Here is a 19,893-nt window from a genome sequence, read left to right as displayed (position 1 = left end):
CGGCGCTCCCCGCTGCCTTCTCCGGGATCGGTTCCTTCACCGTTCCGGCGCCTCCCGTCGCTGCCAGCCCGGATTCAGGATCTGAACCCGAGTCCCTTTGGCCCGGCTGAGCGCAGTGCAAACCCCCTGCGGTGGCGGCAGGCGCGGGGCTGCCCCGCCGAGCCCCGAGCCCCGGGCGGGTCCCAGCTCGGCTTTCCCCGCTCGGCTTTGCCCTCGCTGCCGCCGGCGCTTTCCCCGCTCCCGGGGCTCGGCTTTGCCCGCCGGCTCCGCTTGGTCCCGGGCGAACTCACTCCCCCCGTGGCTCCCCAGCTCTGCGGCGGGGCGAACCCCCGGCATTTGCCGAAGGGCTCTGACTGCCCCTGGCTACTGAAGCCTCACGGAACGTGTCCTAGAATGCCGTAAAAATGTGCTGAAATGCTTTTTTAAAGTTCATCTTGAGTTTTTCGTGAGCTCTGATTTCTCTGAGAATTGCTGCTGGAGAGATTCAAAGCAGTAAATCCAGTGCCGAATTGTTTTGTGCAGCATAACACAATCGAATTTCTTTAACAGAAGTGCTGATAACAAAATACAATGTGGAGAATTTCCCTGTTTTTTGGACACTTTGCCAAATTCTACATTGTTATTTCTCTCATTACAATTGCACTTTAAAAGGTCTTAGTAAATTTATAGTTCCTTAAAATTTGCAGCTACCATGAGTTTTTCTCAATGTTAAACTACATAGAGTCAACGTATTTGCCACACATCTCTAATCCCTCCAGTAAATCCATCAGGCCATTATTTCAACCACGTTTGGTTCACATTTTCAGCGTCTTCTGATATTGATAGCAGCAGAATAAGTTACATGTTGTAGTACCCAGAACTTATAAGGATATTGATTGTTAGTTCAGTTATGTTTTATTGAATATGATTTTAGTGTTGTTAAGATTAACTAAAGTCAGATCTGAGTAATGTTACCTTTATTGCTCTATTGAGGGAATTTTAAGAGTTATTTATGTTGAGGTGGATTTCTTCCAGGTTTGAGTGTTGCTGAGTTTGGACGAGAGTGTTTCACTCTTCTTCACTTTAAGCCATTTCATGTTCTATTCCAGTTTTGTTAAGATCAATTTTTATTCAGTATTAAAAATGTTACCTTCAAGTTCTCTTAAGTGTTTCTCTAATTCTATTGATGCGACATTGAATTACTCTGCAATTAATTTCAAGTCCTAAGTTAATTTTGTTTAAATATGTTTGTTTACATTGCAAGGAGTTATTTCCTTCTAGAAATAAGACAGATCCTACTGAAACAGCTGTGATGAAACACTGATAAATGTTGGAATCCATAAAGTCAGAGGGTTTTTACGAAATGGTTAAAAAAGAATATGTAGGCCTCAGGATGTGGCCCGAAGTTCTGTTACAGCAGAAAAGTTTCCCAAGCAGTAGACGTGACAAATAACAATAGGACTTTGTAGATTTGGCTTTAGGATGGCAACAAGTTTATTTAATGTATATCTTCAGAAGGTTAGCATGAATAGAACTCTGTTCTTTGTTTCTTATGAAATAGTCTTTGTTTTAACTACCATTACGTATGTTTTATAAGGTTGGATGGAAAGCTTGTCAATATGTTTTTGTGTGATTGGCTGAAATCTAAACTGAGATGATTTTATGTCATTCCGTATTACCCCACCTTCTGGGGCATTTCCCGGTAGGCCAGCAAGCTGTTAACATCTAATTCCATTGTAACAATGTTCTGAGACTGATGTGCTAACAATAAAAAAAAAAGGCTGGTCTGAATTTGTCCAGTGTTGTCTATATTTGGACTTTTTGCCGCGGCAAGTGGGTTCCTCTCTTAAGACGTGGGTTCCTGACACCATTGGATCTATAGCTACCCTGTTACCCCGATAGAAAAATCATCAATGATTATCAAAAATCCATTGAGAGTTATCAAACAATTTTGAGAAAATTTCTATAATGTCTGTTGTGGAAGGCCACGGACTGCTGCAAATGTCTTGGCCGCAGCCCTTTATTGAACCACTTGGGCTGAGGCTAATCTTTGGCTCTTCAATGCTTTTGAGCTGCTACTAGCTCTTTCAACTCTTTTTATTTAATTTTTTTTTTCCCCGGAAGGAGTAGCAGCAGCAGAGGGGCCTGATAGGCCCTGGGGGTCCCTGGCCCACATGGGAGGATCAGGAACCCCAGACCTGGCCCACAGAACGGTGGCCCAGATTCTGATGGGAGAAGAAAAGCCCCCAAACCCAACAGCTGGCCCATGGAAATGAGCCAAACAGCCCAGGCCTGACCCGCCAGGTGGCCTCTGTGTTCTCACAACCCATCATCCTGCTGCCAATGCCTGGGCAGCACGAGTGACCAAACACTTCCTCCTCCCTTGACTACCAGAAGAGAGACCAGCACCTGTGGAAGAGATTTCCCAAGAATCGTCATCTCAGATCTGGGGATGTTTTGTCCCCAGAGCAAGCAAGCGATGGTCACTTTCCGCTGGTTCCCATGCCTCTGCAATGCAAATGCCAATGTTCCTGCTTCCTGCCCCTCGGCAGCACCCCAAGCCCCTCTGGGCTGGGGATCAGAGGAAGATCTCCCAGGAGCTACCTCCTCCTCGCCGCTGGGGCATTGCAACCACAAACGGGAACCTCCTGACCAAATGTGAACCGGCCTGTAAAAAATCCTGAGCTTCAAAGTAGGCAGCCTGGAGATGCCCACACTCAGCTGTTGGGCCACACCTCCTCCACAGAAGGACAGGCCAGTGCCCCTTTCCCATGTAGTTGGGGCATTTTCAGGGCTTCCATTACCGGTGCCTCCATTGGTGTCTGGTCAAAGCAGACATGCAGATGAAGCTCTTCCCACACTGGGGACACTCGTAGGGCCTCTCCCCAGCATGGATGCATTGGTGGGTGATGAGTTCTGAGCTGCAGCTTAAGCCCTTCCCACATTCCCTACACTCTTAGGCCCATTCCCTGGTTTGGATCATCTGGTGGCGGATCAGGGTGCTGCTCTGCCTGAAGCTCTTCCCACACTTCAAGCACTTCTGGGGTTTCTCCCCATCATGAAGCTGTTCATGGACCACCAGCTCTGAGCTCTGGCTGAAGCTCTGTCCACCTTCCTGACTCAGGGTGGGTCTTTCCTCCTCAGAGCACCCTGGGCTGGGTTTGGAGCCCATCCTGCTGTGGTATCTCTGGGGATTTTCCTCCCCATTGTAATTCTGCACCACGGAGTACCATAAAAAGGCCTCTTTCGTGAGGTTCTGCCGTGGGGATTTGTCCTCCCTGGTCTCCATCCTCAACTCCTTGTCTGGGGGAGGAAGGACAAGAAGAGGATGGGATTTGCCTCCATGCCACAGGGAAGAGGAAGGAGATCCCCCCAGTGCATCCCCGGTAGGACGGGGTTGAGAGCAGGGCTGTCCTGCAGCCAGGGGCCGTGCTGGGCTGGGAGATGGAGCAGGAGAGAGGGGAAAAGGGGCACTGACTTCCTCCTCACCTGCCTGGGTATCCAGGGATACCCAGGGGATCCTGGGGGATCTTCCTCTTCCTCACAGTCTCCTCTTCCATCTAGCAAAGGTTTGCGGTGGGAGATTCTATTTTAGGAGGAAAACAAGGGATGAGCACAGTGTCTTTTGTACTGGTTTGATGGAAAACCTGAGTGAAAGTCTAAGCCAGAATTGCAATTCAATAACAAAATTAGGATCAAGTTAATGATACAGAAACACTGCCTTAAACTGACAGAGTCAGGATATAACCTGACTCCCTGTTGGTCAGGGTGGTGGCAGCAGTCCCATTAAGTGGTGGGTGCAGTCCTTTTGGAGTGATGAACGTGATTCTGTCCAAGCAGTGATCTTGTAGAAGGGTCTGGTCTTCCTCTGGAAGTCCAGTGGTGGTTATGGAGCTCTTGTCCTCTGGGAATCCAGTAGGCAAACTGCTCCTGGTGTTGAAAGCCTCAGAATATATCCAGGTAGGAATGCTTGGATCCTCCTCCTCCTGGGCAGAGCATCCCACAATGGGATGATGGAATTTTATCAGTCCTGCAGTGACACTCAATGGCCCATTCACAGAAGATATCTCCCCTGGAGGGCGTTATCAGGGCTGAGTCATGGAAGAGATAAAGAACACTGCCCCGCCTGTTTATAGCAGTTGATGAAGATGGGGATTGAAAACATGCATTTGTTTACATCTTACATTGCAACGTGAAACAGTGGGATAATCCCTCTCAGGGGGTGAACACCACCCTTACCCAAACTGGCTCAGGTGTAAAACCCCCACACCAGGAAGGCCACACACACAGGGGACAATGTCACACTTGCCCTGCCCCAGGGGAGGTCTCTGTCCCTGTCACTCTCTTGCTATTCCCCCCTTTTATCTTTCTTTCCATCTCTCTCTCTACCTCACATTTACTGTTCAATAAAATCCACGATGCATTTGGCCTTGTTTGCACATTAATTGGTGCAGAGGCATCTCTCTAACAATTTTCTTAACCAGATTGCAACATTATTTTGGCACAGTGAGTTTAGGCACTGTTGTCTGACTCCAAATGCCTTTGACTACAGCACGGTTCCCTCCTCTGAGGAGGTTGTGGTTCTCTCTGGAGAAACTCTTGGAAACTTGGACGCAGCTTTCTCTGAGAAACTTATGGGAGAACTGATGAGGAAAATGGCTGTTGTGGGCCCTCAGTGTAAAGAAAATACTTTGTTGTCCTTCCTTGAAAAGTTTGTTAAAATCACTGAAGGAAAGGGAGCAAATGTTACCAGCGAGACTGACAAGGTCCATTCACCCCATGATGTGGAACACAAGGCTGCTGAAAGTCCCACAAGAAGCCCAGCTCAAGTACCTAAATTCCCGAATATCTCCTGAATTCCCAGGCTTGGGATCTTTGCCAAATGTGAGACACATTATTCTCTTTGTCCCTTTCACTTTTGTGACAGCTACAGAGAGCTTCCCCTTCCTTTTAATAATCTGTATTGGGCCAAATTTCTACTTTTCTGTTATTGGAACCTGCCAGCAGCTGAGCTGGAGCTGTGCAGAAACCAAAGAAACTTGGAATTGCCACAGAATTGCTTCTATTATTGGTTTATTAATATTTGGGATTTGTTTGTGTTTTCATCACATGTCACTTGTGGGAAAATCAAATATTCATCAAGGCATTTTATGCAAAGTTTGACTTCTACCAAGGTTATCTTGTCCAGTATCTGAGGCGATACTCAAGGGGTCTCTGTGCCTCTCGCCCTGGGGGATGCTTGGGAGGAGCTTGGGAGAGTTTTCTCTGTCCCTGTTACCCCAGGCCATTCCCCAGGGGCTCTCCATCATTCTCACCCCAGGGAATGCCTGGGGGGTCTCCCTCCCTCCCACCCCTGTGCCAGGGGATGCTCGGGGCAGTCTCTGTCCCTCTCAGCCCAGGGGATGCTCGGGGGTGTTTTGCGGAGGAAAGAAGAAAGCTCCACAACTTCGTAAAAGTGGTATTTATGTTTATTCAGTGCTGGATGCATGCGGAGATTTCTCTCCCTTAAAGTCATGCATGCCTCTGAGAACTTCAGATCTCCTTTTATCTCCCTTTCCAAATACAAATGCATACAGTTTCACAATAGGTTCATACATATTCATTCCACGTGACATTTATCGCCAGTTCCTCTTTATCAAAAAGAATTCCTAGGACAGGGCAGACTGTGCTGGTTTGACCAGAAAATGGGAATTCTAGGATGCTGTAGTCAAACTAATGGGTGCTCAGATTTTAATATTAGCACCTGATGTAGCCAGTGAGGTTTGGACACACCTCTGAGAACACATAGGAGTTAAAAGCAGAGCTGCGCCCCTGGGAGGGTCTCTTTGGACTTCGAGGGAAAGAGGTCGGATCTCCCTACCCCGTTCAGCTGCTGCTGCTGGGCGGGGGAGAGGCAGCCATGTGGTAGGCCTGGGCCTGGACAGAGGTGGGAGGTGAAGAGGCCTTTGAGGATGGAAGGGTGGAGGAGCACCAAGAGACATCGGGCAGCCACCTCCCCGGCCCAGGGGAGAGAGAGAGGGAGAGCCGGTGCCTGAATTTGATAGCAGTCAGCCCAGGAGGAGAAGGGGGGGGAGTGTGGCGAGAAGGTGCCCGGCAGGGCAGTGTGGGAGTTCCGGAGCTCTGGGACAGGCAGAGACTGAAATTTTTAACCCTTTTCTTGCATGATTGAGACCTTGCAAATTCTGATCCTCCTGGAGCTGAATGAGAAGAGAGATAAGAGATGAGATAAGGAGGGATGGGCTACGAGGGAAGTGCAGAAGACTTGAGTGGGGGAGGAGATGACGGAGTGGCCTTTTGGCTGGACTTTTCTTGCATAGCCATGGACAGAACCACTTTTTTTTCCCGGTGACACAGAGACTGCATGTAGGGGGAGGCAATGGCTCAGAGCCAAGGGAGTGCAGTGATGTTATGTGTAAGAGTGCATGAACAGAGACAACAGGTGAGGAGGGTGGTTGTTGCCCTCGCTCTTTAGTGGAAGAGAAGACCTCTGTATTTGAGACCCCTCAGCCCCAGGGGGTGAAATCTGGGGGGGACAGGTGTCCCAAAAGGGAGGGACTGTGCTCTTTGTTGGAACTAGACAAAGCATCCTGAAAAGGGGAACCCTAGAAGCAGCTCTGGTCCATGCGCAGTGGTGAGAGCACTGGGCATGGAAGGAAGGTGTCACCATGGCAAAGGATTTTCCAGGCGGTGCCACCTGTGACAGGAAACACAAGAGGTCTCAATGGTGCTTCCAGGGGAAGCCTATGGCACAAGAGGGACTCTTCACTCTTGATGAACTGAAGATTGAGTATTCTAAAGGGTAGTGCTGGACTGAAAGTTGGTGATTTGGGGGAATGTATTGCATTGGGAAATTTGGTGGGGGGAGGAGGAAAATGTTTTTTGTAAGGTTTTAATTTTCCTTGTGTGTTTTTTTTTCTTTCTTTGTATTTCAGTTATTTTCTTGTAGTTTAGTTAATAAAGTTTTCTTTATTTCTAAGTAGGAGACTGCTTTGCTTATTCCTGGTCGCATCTCACAGCAGACACCAGGGAGAGGGTATTCTCATGGGGCACTGGCATTGTGCCAGTGTCAAACCACGACAGTACTCAATTTTGTTTGCTTGTCCTAATCTATGCTGCTATGTCTGGGGCCTCACCAATCACACCCAGCTCCTGGCGGGAGGGGTAAAGAATTACTTTTTCCAGACTACTTTTTCCAGCCTCTCAGGCTTGACACAGCAGTTTTTGAAAATGCTAAGTTCTCTCTGGATGACAAGGATAGCATAGTGTTGTTAGTTCTGCTCTGTCTTTTCTCAGCCTGCAACATTGTAGCAGATAGGGCCTGGCGTTCGGAAGATCTCGTGATGTTACGGGAAGACAGGGCCCCTGTCCCCTTAGATAAGAAAATTAACATAGGAATGTAGCCCCCTGAACCAGTTTTCAGTAATTTTCCACTTGCCCAGTGACTTTGCATTCCCTACTAACCATAGATGGTAAGGACAGACCCTCACCTGACGTAGAAGCCCCCTAGACTATAAAACCCCACGAGAAGAGAGAATAAAGGCCTTTGATCCTCCACCATATTGGTGTCCGCGTGTTTCTTAGGCCCGAGCGACCCTGGGGAAGAGGGTCGCCGTGCTGTTTCCTGAAACCAGGCCGCCTGCCTTGTATCAAAGGCAACACAACATGCTTAGAAAAAAACCACTACATGGTGTGGTGCAGCATTTTCTTGAGGAAGGGGAAAAGAGAAGCAAAGCAACAGCGTCTGTGTGTGCACAGAATGCCACAGAGGAGGAAGAAACCAAAAGCAAAGCAACAGTGTCTGTGTCTACACAGACTGTAACAGAGGAGGAAAAAACCAAAAGTGCCATCAACATCGCCACACACACCATCACCGAACCAGAACAGCCCGAACCAGTAGCAGTTTCCCCCAATCAGAAGAAGAAATCGAAGAGCAAATCAGTCTGCATAGTGACTGATGAGGATGTGGCAGGACCCTCGCACCCAGCGGAAGAGACAGAGCCAGAAATTATCACTCGCTTTCTATCCCTGGGTGAGCTGCATGACCTGCGCAGGGAATTCACCCTCCAGACGAATGAGTCTGTCCTGACCTGGCTGCTCCACATCTGGGATGCTGCAGCCAACGACACCATTCTGGATGAAAGTGAGGCTAGGCAACTGGGATTGCTGTCCTGGGATGTGGTCATTGACCAAGGGATAGAGAGAACCTGTAGAAAGCGAAGGGAGACGACCCATCCTCTGATCAGCATTGAACTCCAATTTATCTATCCAACATGCACATTCTATAACTGTGTGTGGTGGTTTGACCAGAAGAAGTGGGAATTCTGGGATGCCATGACACTGTGTTAATTAAGTTCATACATATTGCAAAATCCAAGCTCATCATTGGTGACAGATTACACACCAACCCCTCCTTTTGTTTTCAATACCTGTGGTTTGTTATTGAGACCAAGACTTATTTTTCTCATCCTGTTATGAACAGTTCTCAAGGCCTCCATGTTTGTCACTTTACTTTCCCATACTTATCCAAGGGCAAGATATTTACTTGTTATTGAAGACAAGCATGAGAACTCTTGCTGTTTACAGAAATGTGCCTGAGAAACAGGCTTGAGAATTAGCTGCTTACAGCTGCCTTTTAATTTTCCATCAGCTGTATATTTTCATGGCCTTTTTTTTTCCTTCAAGCCATGTCTGAGCAAAATTCTCCAACAAGAACACAAGAAATTCTCAGCCTCTGGCAGCGACTGCCAGTGAGTGTGAGGGACAGATGCCTTTGTAAAGAAGATTTCTAGGTGGACCATGAAAAATGGAGTACAATGGAACAAGGTATCTGATGCCTGAGGGAATTGGCTGTGCTGGAGATAATTTTCTCAGGAGATGAGAGATTTCATAAAAGCCCAGATTGTGTCCAGTATACATGGCAAATGTGATGAGATTTGCATGGCTTGGACCAGAGATGTACTCCTACTACCTGGCACCACTACAATGGAGGGAGGGCAAGGACAGGGTGGATGCCTTGGCCAATAAGTTAAGAATTTACGAGGACACTGTCACCACCCCATTTCATACCCATGTCTCGCCTGTGGAAACAAGGCTGACTGGGTAAGTCCGGAGCTTGGTTAAAGAGGGCCATCAGAAACTAAAAAAGGAACTTATGGAAGAAGTCTACCATATCTCACCAGAACCAAAAAAGTCTCTGCCATTAGGAGCCAGTGCTCCCAAGCCAAGGAGAGTGTATCCTACTCTACAAGGTAACCTCTGGTTTTTTCTTCAGGAGCATGGAGAAGACATGAGGAAGTGGAATGGCTCCTCCTTAGCAGTGTGGTACACGAACTGAAAAGAGTTCACCTTTTCAAGGTGAACACCTATCAAAAGAAGCTCATCTAGAGTCAATGCTGCTCCAGTCTCTCACACACAGAATTCCAGACAATCTATGAAGGGTGATATGACTGATCCTCTTGAAGGAACCTCAGGAACCTATTGAGAGGAAGACAGCAATGTGTGCCACGTCCAGGAATAGAGGGGCTCTCCCTCTAGCCAGGTAGAGGACAGGGACAATTGGATCTATTGGACTGTGTGGATTTGATGGCTTGGCACATCTGACCCAAAAAAATATATGGCTTTGGTTGACACCGGTGCCCAATGTACCCTGATGCCACCAAGGTACATAGGAGCAGAATCCATTTCTATTTCTGGGGTAACAGAAGGATCCCAGCAGCTGACTCTATTGGAGGCCAAAGGGAATTTAACTGGGAATGGATGGCAGAAACATCCCATTGTTACTGGCCCAGAGGCCCCATGCATCCTTGGCACAGACTATCTCAGAAATGGATATTTCAAAGATTCAAAATGACATCATTGGGCTTTCAGGATAGCTGCAGTAGAGACAGAAGACAGGAGAAAACTGAATACCTTGCCTGGTCTCTCAGACGACCCCTCTGCTGTAGAACTGCTGAGAGTTGAAGAACAACAGGTACCAACAGCAACAGTACACCATCGGCAATATCGTAGCAACAGAGACTCTGTGATTCCCATGAGATGATTTGTAAATTGGAGAGCCAAGGAGTGGTCAGCAAGGCTCGTTCACCTTTCAACAGCCCTATACAGCCAGTGCGTAAGTATTACAGCGACCTGAAGAGGTCTTCATGGTGAGAGAGAAGGACGAGAATCTTGTTTGATGATCAGAAGGCTGGATTTATTGATATATGATATATAATACATTATAACTCTACTAAAAAGAATAAGGAGAGAAGTTGCAGAGAGCTGCTAAGCTAAGAATAGAATAGAAAATAATCTATCACAAAATTCTGTGTCCAGGGACTCTGTCCCCAGCTTGCTCCTGTGATTGGCTCTTATCTGTACACATGGAACATGAACCAATCACAGGTGCATCCTATTGCATTCCACAGCAGCTGATAACAATTGTTTACATTCGTCTTCTGGGGCCCTTGCTTCCCAGAAGATGGACAAATCTGAAAGAAAGGATTTCTATGAAAAAATATCTGTGACACGTAAGTCCAGTGGAGAATGGAGACTGATGGTAGATTACTGTGGCCTGAATGAGGTCACACCACCACGGAGCGCTGCCGTGCCAGACATGTTGGAGCTTCAGTACGAGCTGGAGTCCAAGACAACAAAGTGGTACATGACCATCAATATTGCCAACGCCTTCTTCTTCATGCCTTTGGCAGCAGAATGCAGGCCTCAGTTGGCCTTCACCTGGAGGGAAGTGCAGTACACCTGGAACTCACTGCCCTGGGAATGGAAGCACAACCCCACCAGCTGCCATGGACTGATCCAGAGTGCACTGGAAAAAGGCAAGCCCCTCAAACATCCACAGTATATTGATGACATCATTGTATGAAGGAGCACAGCAGGGGAATCTTTGAAAAAGGAGAGACTATCCAGATTCTGCTGAAAGCTGGTTTTGCCATTAAGTGAAGAAAGGTTAAGGGACCAGCTCAAGAAATTCAGTTTCTAAGAGTCAAGTGGCAAGATGGACATTGTCAGATCCTGACAGAGGTAATGAACAAAATCACTGCGATGTCTCCACCAACTAGCAAGAAGGAAACGCAAGCTTTCCTGGTGCCATAGGCTTTTGGAGGATGCACATTCCCGAATACAGTCAGATTTTGAGCCCTCTTTACCTGGTCACCTGCAAGAAGAACTAGTTCCACTGGGGCCCTGAGCAGCAACAAGCTTTTGTCCAGATCAAGCAGGAGATCGCTCATGTAGTAGCCCTTGGCCCGGTCAGGACGGGACCAGATGTGAAGAACATGCTCTACTCTGCAGCCAGGAACCATGGCTTGTCCTGGAGCCTTTGGCAGAAGGTGCCTGGGGAGACTCGAGGCTGACCACTGGGATTTTGGAGTCAAAGCTACAGAGGCTCTGAAGCCAACTACGCTCCAACAGAGAAAGAAATCTTGGCTGCCTATGAAGGAGCCCAAGCTTCCCCAGAGGTGATTGGTACAGAAGTGCAACTCTTCGTGGCACCCCGAATACCAGTACTGGGGTGGATGTTCAAAGGCAAGGCTCCTTCTACTCACCATGCCACTAGTGCTACATGGAGCAAGTGGATCGCTCTTATCAAACAGCACGCCTGTATAGGTAAACTGAATCACCCTTGGATTTTGGAGGAAATTATAAACTGGCTAGAAGGTGAAAATTTTGGTGTCACAGATGAAGAACAAGAACCAGTGACACAGGCTGAAGAGGCTCCTCCATATAACCAACTGCCACTAGAGGAAATGCGATAAGCTCTTGTCACCTACAGTTCGTCGTATTATAGGAATGAATCCAAAGTGGAAAGCAGCTGTATGGAGCCCCACATGGCAGGTCACAGAGGCCACTGAAGGAGAAGGTCGATCAAGTCAACTTGCAGAGCTCAAAGCTGTTCAACTGGCTCTGGACATTGCAGGAAGAGAGAAATGGCCAAAGCTCTAGCTCTACACTGATTCATGGATGGCAGCCAATGCTCTGTGGGGATGGCTGGACAGGTGGAAAGAGTCCAACTGACAGCCTAGAGGAAAACCAATTTGGGCTGCTGATGAGTGGAAAGACATTGCTACCAGGATAGGGAGGTTACGTGCGAAGGTCTGCCATGTAGATGCCCATGTCCCCAAGAGTAGAGCTAATGAGGAGCACCAAAACAACAAGCAGGTAGATCAGGCTGCAAAAATAGAGGTGTCCAAGATGGACCTAGATTGGGAACATAAGGTAGAGTTATTCGTAGCTCGATGGGCCCATGATGCCTCAGGCCATCAGGGCAGAGATGCCACCTATAAGTGGGCATGAGACTGAGGGGTGGATTTAACCATGGACAGTATTTCTCAGGTTATCCATGACTGTGAGACGTGTGCTGCCATCAAGCAGGCCCAGCGGGTGAAACCCCTCTGGTATGGTGGGCAGTGATCCAAGTAAAAGTATGGGGAGGCCTGGCAGATTGACTCCATCACACTACCCCAGACACACCAAGGCAAGTGCTACATGCTGACCATGGTGGAAGCCACCACTGGATGGTTGGAAACCTACCCTGTGCCCCACGCCACTGCCCATAACGCCATCCTGGGCCTTGAAAAGCAGGTCCTGTGGAGACATGATACCCCTGAGAGAACTGAGTCAGACAACGGGGCCCATTTCAAGAACAGCCTTATCAACACCTGGGCTAGGGAACATGGCATTGAGTGGGTGTACCATATCCCCTACCATGCACCAGCTGCAGGAAAAGTGGAGAGGTACAACAGACTGTTAAAAACCCCCTTGAAAGCATTAGGTGGGGGATCTTTCAAAAACTGGGAGCAGCATCTGGCAAAAGCCACCTGGTTAGTTAACACCCAAGGCTCTACTAACTGAGTGGGCCCTGCCCAGTCTGAGCCTTTGCATAGAGTAAATGGAGACAAAGTCCCAGTGGTACATGTCAGAACTTTGTTAGAGAAGACAGTTTGGATTAATTCTGCCTCGAGTACAGACAAACCCATTTGTGGGGTTGTTTTTGCTCAGGGACCAGGTTGCACATGGTGGTTAATGTAAAAAGATGGAAGAACATGATGTGTATCTTAGGGAAATCTGATTGTTGGGTGAGACCTATGTGCAAATATCATTGTTTGCTGAATGTTATTACTATTGTCTGTGTATAGCTGTATAATGGATGTATCAGGTATGTCTTTGTAGAGTTAGAATTTATATTAGTTGTAGTAGTAAGCTGGCGATATGGGGATAAGGGGTGGAATGTCTGGGGTTGACTATATGATGCTTTTATCCCCAGTCGTCTTGTTCTGTTTCTGCTGAATAATAAGTTTTGCATCTTTAGGACTTGTTCCAGAGAGTGAAGGGGGAGAGAAGAAGCGCGCAGTTTGTTTGCAGACACTGCTCTCACTCCACATTCCTGCCCCTGACTGTGTTGTCTGCAGATGGACAGACAGCAGGACAGAGCTCTCCTTTGCTGTTAGTTTTAGCTGCCTGAGGCAAAGAAGTTCCCTGGACTGTGAGGTTTTTTTTTTCTCTTCTTTTTTCTCTTTTCTTTGGATCTCTTGAAACCTGCTCTGGACTGAACACCCAGCAGAGCACCGGCAGCAGCACCTATGGCCCACCAGGCTGGGCCTGGCCTCTGACATTTCCAGCACCAGAGGGACTGATCAGAGACTAAGTGAGCTGAGCTGCAACCCGGGGAGGGGACTTTCTCAATTTGTCAGGTCTTTTGGAGGGGCAAGGGGTTTTACTGTTTAATATTGTTTAGGTTTTATTGTTTAATAAATGTTTTTATTTCCAATTCTCTCCAAGGAGGTATTTTCTCCCGGACCGCTTGTGGGGAGAGGCCGATTGAATCACCTTTCCTAGAGGACCCTCTTTGGGCACTCTCTCCCAAATTTGCTCTGAACCAGGATATCAGGGCTCTGCCCAAAGTGCCTCCTCCAGTGGGGGATGGAGCTGGAGCAGCACACAAAGCTCTTCTTACACTTGGGGCACTCGCAGGGCTTCCCTTACCGGTGGCTCCGTAGGTGTTTGTTCAAGTCAGAGCTGCTGGAGAAGCTCTTCCCACACTGGGGACACTCGTAGGGCCTCTCTCCAGTGTGGATGAGCCTGTGGGTGACAAGGGTGGGGTTGCGCTTGAATCCCTTCCCACACTCGGGGCATTGGAAGGGCCTCTCCTCTGTGTGAATCCAATAGTGCCGGAGGAGATGGGAGCTGGTCTGAAACCTCATCCTGCATTTATCACACTCGTAGGGCCTCTCCCCAGTGTGGATACGCCGGTGCTTGACGAGGGTGGAGTTGTCCTTGAATCCCTTCCCACAGTTGGAGCATTGGAAGGGCCTCTCCTCTGTGTGACTCCGATAGTGCCGGATGAGACTGGAGCTGGTCGGAAACCCCTTCCCACACTTGGAGCACTCATAGGGCTTCTCCCCAGTGTGGGTCCTCTGGTGGCTGATCAGGACAGAACTCTGCCTGAAACTCTTCCCACACTCCCCACTCTCGTAGGGCCTCTCCCCAGTGTGGGTCCTCTGGTGCACAATCAGGTAGGAGCTCCTCCTGAATCTTTTCCCACACTCCACGCACATGTGGGGCTTCTCCCCAGTGTGGATCCTCTGGTGCTGGATCAGGTTGGAGCTCCTCCTGAAGCTCTTCCCACACTCCACGCACATGTGGGGCTTCTCCCCATCATGGAGCTGTTCATGGAGCACCAGCTCCGAGCTCTGGCTCCATCTCCGGCCACCTTCCCAGCCCAGGCTGGCTCTTTCCCCCTCAGATCCCCACCAGCTGTGTTTGCAGCCCCTCCTCGTGTGGCATCTCCGGGGCTTTTCCTCCCTGTTGACTTCCTGTGCCATGGAGCCGCTCAAAACGGCCTCTTCCACCAGGTTCTGCCGCGGGCATTTGTCCTTCCTGCTCTGCATGCTCAGCTCCTGCTCTGGGGGAGGAAGGACAAGGACAGGATGGGATTTGCCTCTGTGCCACAGGCAAAGGCAAGGAGATCCCCCCAGGGCTGTGCTGCAGCTGGGGCCGTGCTGGGCTGGGAGATGGAGCAGCAAAGAGGGGAAAGGGGCACTGATGTCCCAGGGCATCTTTCTCTTCCTCACAGCCTCCCAGGGACTGGGAATAGGAAATCCTGGTTTGGGGAAAACAAGGCCTGAGCACATTGTCTTTGAAGGTCCCTCTGCCCAAGTCCATCTCTACAAAGTCACTGGACATCTGAGCTCCATAAAAACCTCCCAAACTCCAAGATTCAGCCCTGGAAAAGCTTCCCAGCAGTTCCCCATCCCTTGTCCCTCCTATTTGGTGTTAGGGGGTTCCCCCCTGTCCCAGCTGCTGGGGTCACACTTGGATTGGGGGTCCCCCTTCTCCTTGGTGCCCACCCTGCCCAGGCTCCTGGCAGTCGCAGTAATCCCAAAAGCTCCCCCTCTTCGCTCTCCCCATTTTGGGATGCCGGGGTGTCATGATCCACCGGTACAAGCAGGGGATGTACTGGTTCGTTTTCCCCATCTCAGAGTGCAAAAGACACACAGCAGGGGTGTTGGAATCCATAAAGTTAGAGGGTTTTTAGGACATGGTTAAAAAAGTATAGGCCTCAGACTGAAGTTTTGTTAGCATTGCAAATACAGCAGAAAAGTTTCCCAAGCAGTAGAGCATACGTGACAAATAACAATAGGCCTCTGTAGAATTGGCTTAAGGATGGCAACAAGGTTATTTATTGCATATCTTTAGAAGGTTAGCGTGAATAGAGCTCTGTTCTTTGTCTCTTCTGAGCCAGTCTTTGTTTTAACTACCATTACGTGTGTTTTATAAGATTGGATAGAATGCTTGTCAATATGTGTTGTTCTATGTATGATTGGATGAAATCTAGGCTGAGATGGTTTTATGCTATGCTGTAATACTCCACCTCCTGGGCATTCCCTGTGGATCAGCGAAGCTGTTAACATCCTGTCTCTATTGTCTAACAATGTCTTGAGACTGATGTGCAAATAATAAAAAGGCTCTTCACTGGTCTGGTTTGTCCAGTGTTGTCCATATCTGGACGTAACTGCTGCGGCAAGTGGGTTCCTTTTTTAAGACGTGGGTTCCTGACACAATTGGACCTATATCTACTCTTCTCCCGCACAGGGGGACTTTCAGTATCATCCAAAATAAATGCACCTTTTATTGAGTGCCCACAGCAAATGTGATAAAAGTATTAGAAAGGAGGTAAAGGAGAGAGAGAGAGAGAGAGAGAGAGAGAGAAAGAGTAGGGGGAATAGATACCAATGGAGAGACGAAATCCTCGTGGTCTGGCCAATAGATGCATCTGGTCACACTGGGGAGAATCTCTAAGTCTTTGGTTAACTCAGGGGTCTTCTATAGTCGAGGGAACAGGTACAGAACAGTGGAGAAAAAGTTGGGAACAAGTCCAGACAGTCCAGTTCCAAACAGGACAAACCAGTCCCAGTAGTGAGCGAGGCCCATTGTTTCAGGACTGGTTGCCATGGGAAACCAGTCTTGGTCCAGCGAACACACCTGCAGGCAGCACTTGGCAGACATCCCGCTACAGTCAGCCCAGCGCCCCCAGGAGAGAATTTTAAGGGTCTCAGTCATTGGGAGGGGGCTTCAATCCCCGTCCTTGACAGCAGTGGTGAGGCAGATGAGGGATGGGCTGTTGTGGTGAGCGGGGATCATGAAGCAGCTGTAAGCGCACAGAGCAAGCCGCTCATTGCCAGGCCCTGCCCCAAGCAGTGCAGCGTGGGCACAGCAAGCACAGCTGCAAACAATCACTTGGCAGGCATCCACCTCAGCCAGGCCAGAACTGCAGTCAGGGTCTGCAGGGTCTGAGTCTCTGTTCTTGCGAGGGTCGAGAGGCAAATGAGGGAAACTTGGGGTCGTCCCTTACCTGGGGGTGTTTGGGCTACCGGGCTCCCTTCTCTCCTCATTCTCTGCTCTGGGCTGCAGTGGCTCCAAGGAGTCCCCCCTTCCCCTCTCCAGGCTCTTGAGGCTCCCGCCAATGGCGGCGCTCTCCCCTCTCTGGGGTCCCCACTTTGGGCTCCTGGGGCACACAGGGCTCTGCTCCTCCAGGCTGCCTCTGCCGGCAGCCACCACCGGCACCTCCCGATGTCCCCACAAGGGGTCTTTTCCGCTCAGCCTTAGACTTCTTCATTCTCCAAACATCCCCCCCAAAAACCCAACCCAGGGACCCCCGGGATATCTGGGCTGAGTTCCCAATCCCGGCTCACCTGCGCAATGTGGGGGGCGATGATCCCACAGGTGGGGGCTGCGAATTCAGGCAGGGCTCGACCGGTGGTTACCTCAGCTCAGCCTTGATCTGCCTTTGTCCCTCCTCTTCCACCCCCCCCTCCTCCTCCTCCTCTTTGCTAACCCCACTTCCTTCTTCCCTCCTCCTCTTCCATCACCCCATCTTCCCCCTCCCTAACACCGCCTCCTCCTCCCCCTCCTTCCCTTCCCTTACCTCCCTCCTCCTCCTCCCCCAGCAGCAGCCACACCCTCGGTGCCCCGTTCCCGCAGCCCTCGCAGCCCGTGGCAGGAGCGGGGATGGAGCTGGGACAGGTTGGGATGGGCAGCGCAGGGCTCTCGGCTGCTCCCAGCTGCTGTGGGTGGGGAGAACCCGGCCCGGGCCAAAGAAGAGGCAAACTGGGGGCTGCACATCCAAACTGGGCCTTGCTGGGGACACTGCCTGGCCACTGCCAGCCCTTGGGGCTCCTCTCGGCACATTCGCCAGGGGGGAATGCACACAGGGCTGGGGGATCCCAGCAGTGGCAGCACTGCCAGGGACTGGGCTGCACTGGGATTGTACTGGGAGTGACTGGGAATCACTGTGAGCATGCTGAGGGACACTGGGATATACCAGGAGTGTCTGTTAACCATACTCAGGTGACTGGAACCACACTGGGAACAGGTGACACCATGCTGGGGAGAACTGGGATCCCATGCTGGGGGTACCTTGGAGCGAGTGGGAATGACTGGGTGTACACTGGGGACAACTGGGAATGACTGGGACCATGCTGGCAGGGACCGGGATCATCTATGGATTGGCTGGCACTATACTAGGGACAATTGGGATCACATTGGGAGGAACAGGGAGTGACTGGAACCATCCTGGGGGCTACTGGGATCCTACTGGGATCACAGCAGGACAAGCTGGCCAATGCTGGGAGTGACTGGCATCATACTGGATCATGCTGGCAGCAACTGGGACTGCACTGAGGGTGACTGGGAGTGGCTGTGAGCAACTGGCATCAGGCTGGAAGCAACTCTGGGCAACTGGGAGTGACTGGGAACATGCTGGGAGCAACTGGGACACACTGGGAGAGACTGAAACCTCACTGGGGGTAAATGGGAGCAACTGGAACCACACAGGATGATCATGGGAGCAGCTGTGCCCATGCTGGAGTCGTACTGGGATCATACTGGATGTGACTGGAAGAGTACTGGGAGTACCTGAGAGTGACTGAGATCCTACTGAAACCAGACTGAGTGTGACTGGAAAGGTGCTGGCCATGACTGGAACCATACTGGATGTGAATGAGAGCAACTGGGCCCACACTGGGAGTGACAGGGAGTCACTCTGGGCATGGGTGGAATAACTCTGGGAGGATCTGGGAGTGACTGGGGTCATATTGGGGATGACCGGGAGCAACTGGGATCATAGTGAAAGTGACTGGAATTGTAACGGGAGTTACTGGGATCATCCTTGGAGCCACTGGGATTGCAATGAGTGTGAATGGATCCTGACTGGGGGTTACTGGGAGCTACTGGGCCCATGTTGGGACGAAAATGTGGAAACATTGGGAAGAACTGGGATCAGCTGGAAGGTACTGGAACCATGCTGAGGAGACTGAGACCACAACTGGGATCATATTGGAAGCAACTGGCACTATACTGACAGAAACTGGGATCATGCTGGAGGCAACTGAGAGTAATTGGGAAAGACTGGGATCATTCTCAGGTAATTAAAGCCTTACTGGGGCAACTGGGATAAACTGGGAGTGTCTGTAACCATAGTGGGGGGACTAGAACCACAATGGGAACAGCCAGGACCATGCTGAGGACAACTGGGAGGGAGTGGGACCATGCTGGGAGGTACTGGGACTGTTCTAGGGAAAACTGGGACCATGCTGGGATCACAGTGAGAGCAACTGGGTCCATGCTGGGTTAGACTGGGATCACACTGAGGGTGACTGGAATCACACTGGGATTGACTGTGAGCAACTGGAATTGTGCTGAAAGCAACTGGGAGAAAGTGGCAGTGACTGGGAGCATGCGGGGGATGACTGGGATATACTGGGAGAGACAGAGAGTCACTGGGATCACACTGGAAGCTCCTGGGGTCATGCTGGCATTGACAGGGAGCAACTGGGATCACACTGGGTGTGACTGGCATCAGACTGGGAATGACTGGGATCATACTGGGAGTGGCTACAATCATACTGGGATCAGAGTGGGTGTGATTGGACCCTGACTGGGGGTTACTGGGAGCTACCAGGCCCTGCTGGGAGTCAACTGCGCACACACGGGGAGGAACTGGGAGCAACTGGGAATGATAGGATGCATACTGGTAACAACTGGGGTATACTGAGAGTGATTAAATCTTTGATTGGGATAAAACTGGGGTCAAGTGAACCATGCTGAGCAAACTGGGAGTGCCTGGCAATGACTGCCAGAATGTTCAGGGCATTGGGATATACTGGGAGTGTCTGAGACCATCCGGGTGGTGACTGGGACCAGAGTGGGAGCGACTGGGAATGTGCTGGGGGAAACTGGGGCCATTCTGGGGGCAAGTGGGAGTGACTGGGGCCCTGCTGGGAGAGATAGACTGGAATCACACTTGACTCATCCTGGGATCATACTGGGAGTTACTCGGGCAGCTGCTAGGGACAACTGGGAGAACTGGAAACACACTGGATGAAAGTGGCAAGAACTGGCAAGAACTGGGAGCAACTG

At 50.1% G+C, this 19,893-nt stretch overlaps 1 protein-coding gene across 4 annotated transcripts; it reads right to left on the bottom strand.

Annotated features, from left to right (window-relative positions):
- Positions 1-43: 43 nt before the first annotated feature.
- Positions 44-17,305, bottom strand: LOC141729640 (uncharacterized). 4 transcript variants are annotated; one of them, XM_074544382.1, is made up of 3 exons: positions 17,169-17,288; positions 13,960-14,878; positions 44-6,176 (listed from the first exon to the last, which is right to left on the bottom strand). In XM_074544382.1, the coding sequence occupies exons 2-3, from the start codon at positions 14,862-14,864 to the stop codon at positions 6,125-6,127; spliced, it is 957 nt and encodes a 318-aa protein (XP_074400483.1). In that variant the 5' UTR covers positions 14,865-14,878; positions 17,169-17,288; the 3' UTR covers positions 44-6,124. The 4 variants fall into 4 exon arrangements, 2 of the variants coding, with proteins under 2 accessions (XP_074400483.1, XP_074400484.1); XM_074544383.1 differs by having other exon boundaries at positions 13,960-14,873; XR_012581044.1 differs by lacking the exons at positions 44-6,176; positions 13,960-14,878 and adding an exon at positions 14,885-15,076 and having other exon boundaries at positions 17,169-17,305.
- Positions 17,306-19,893: the final 2,588 nt, after the last annotated feature.

Source organism: Zonotrichia albicollis, chromosome 7 (genome assembly GCF_047830755.1).
Source record: "Zonotrichia albicollis isolate bZonAlb1 chromosome 7, bZonAlb1.hap1, whole genome shotgun sequence".
Classification (NCBI taxonomy): domain Eukaryota; kingdom Metazoa; phylum Chordata; class Aves; order Passeriformes; family Passerellidae; genus Zonotrichia; species Zonotrichia albicollis.
This window is presented reverse-complemented; position numbering and strand designations above follow the sequence as displayed.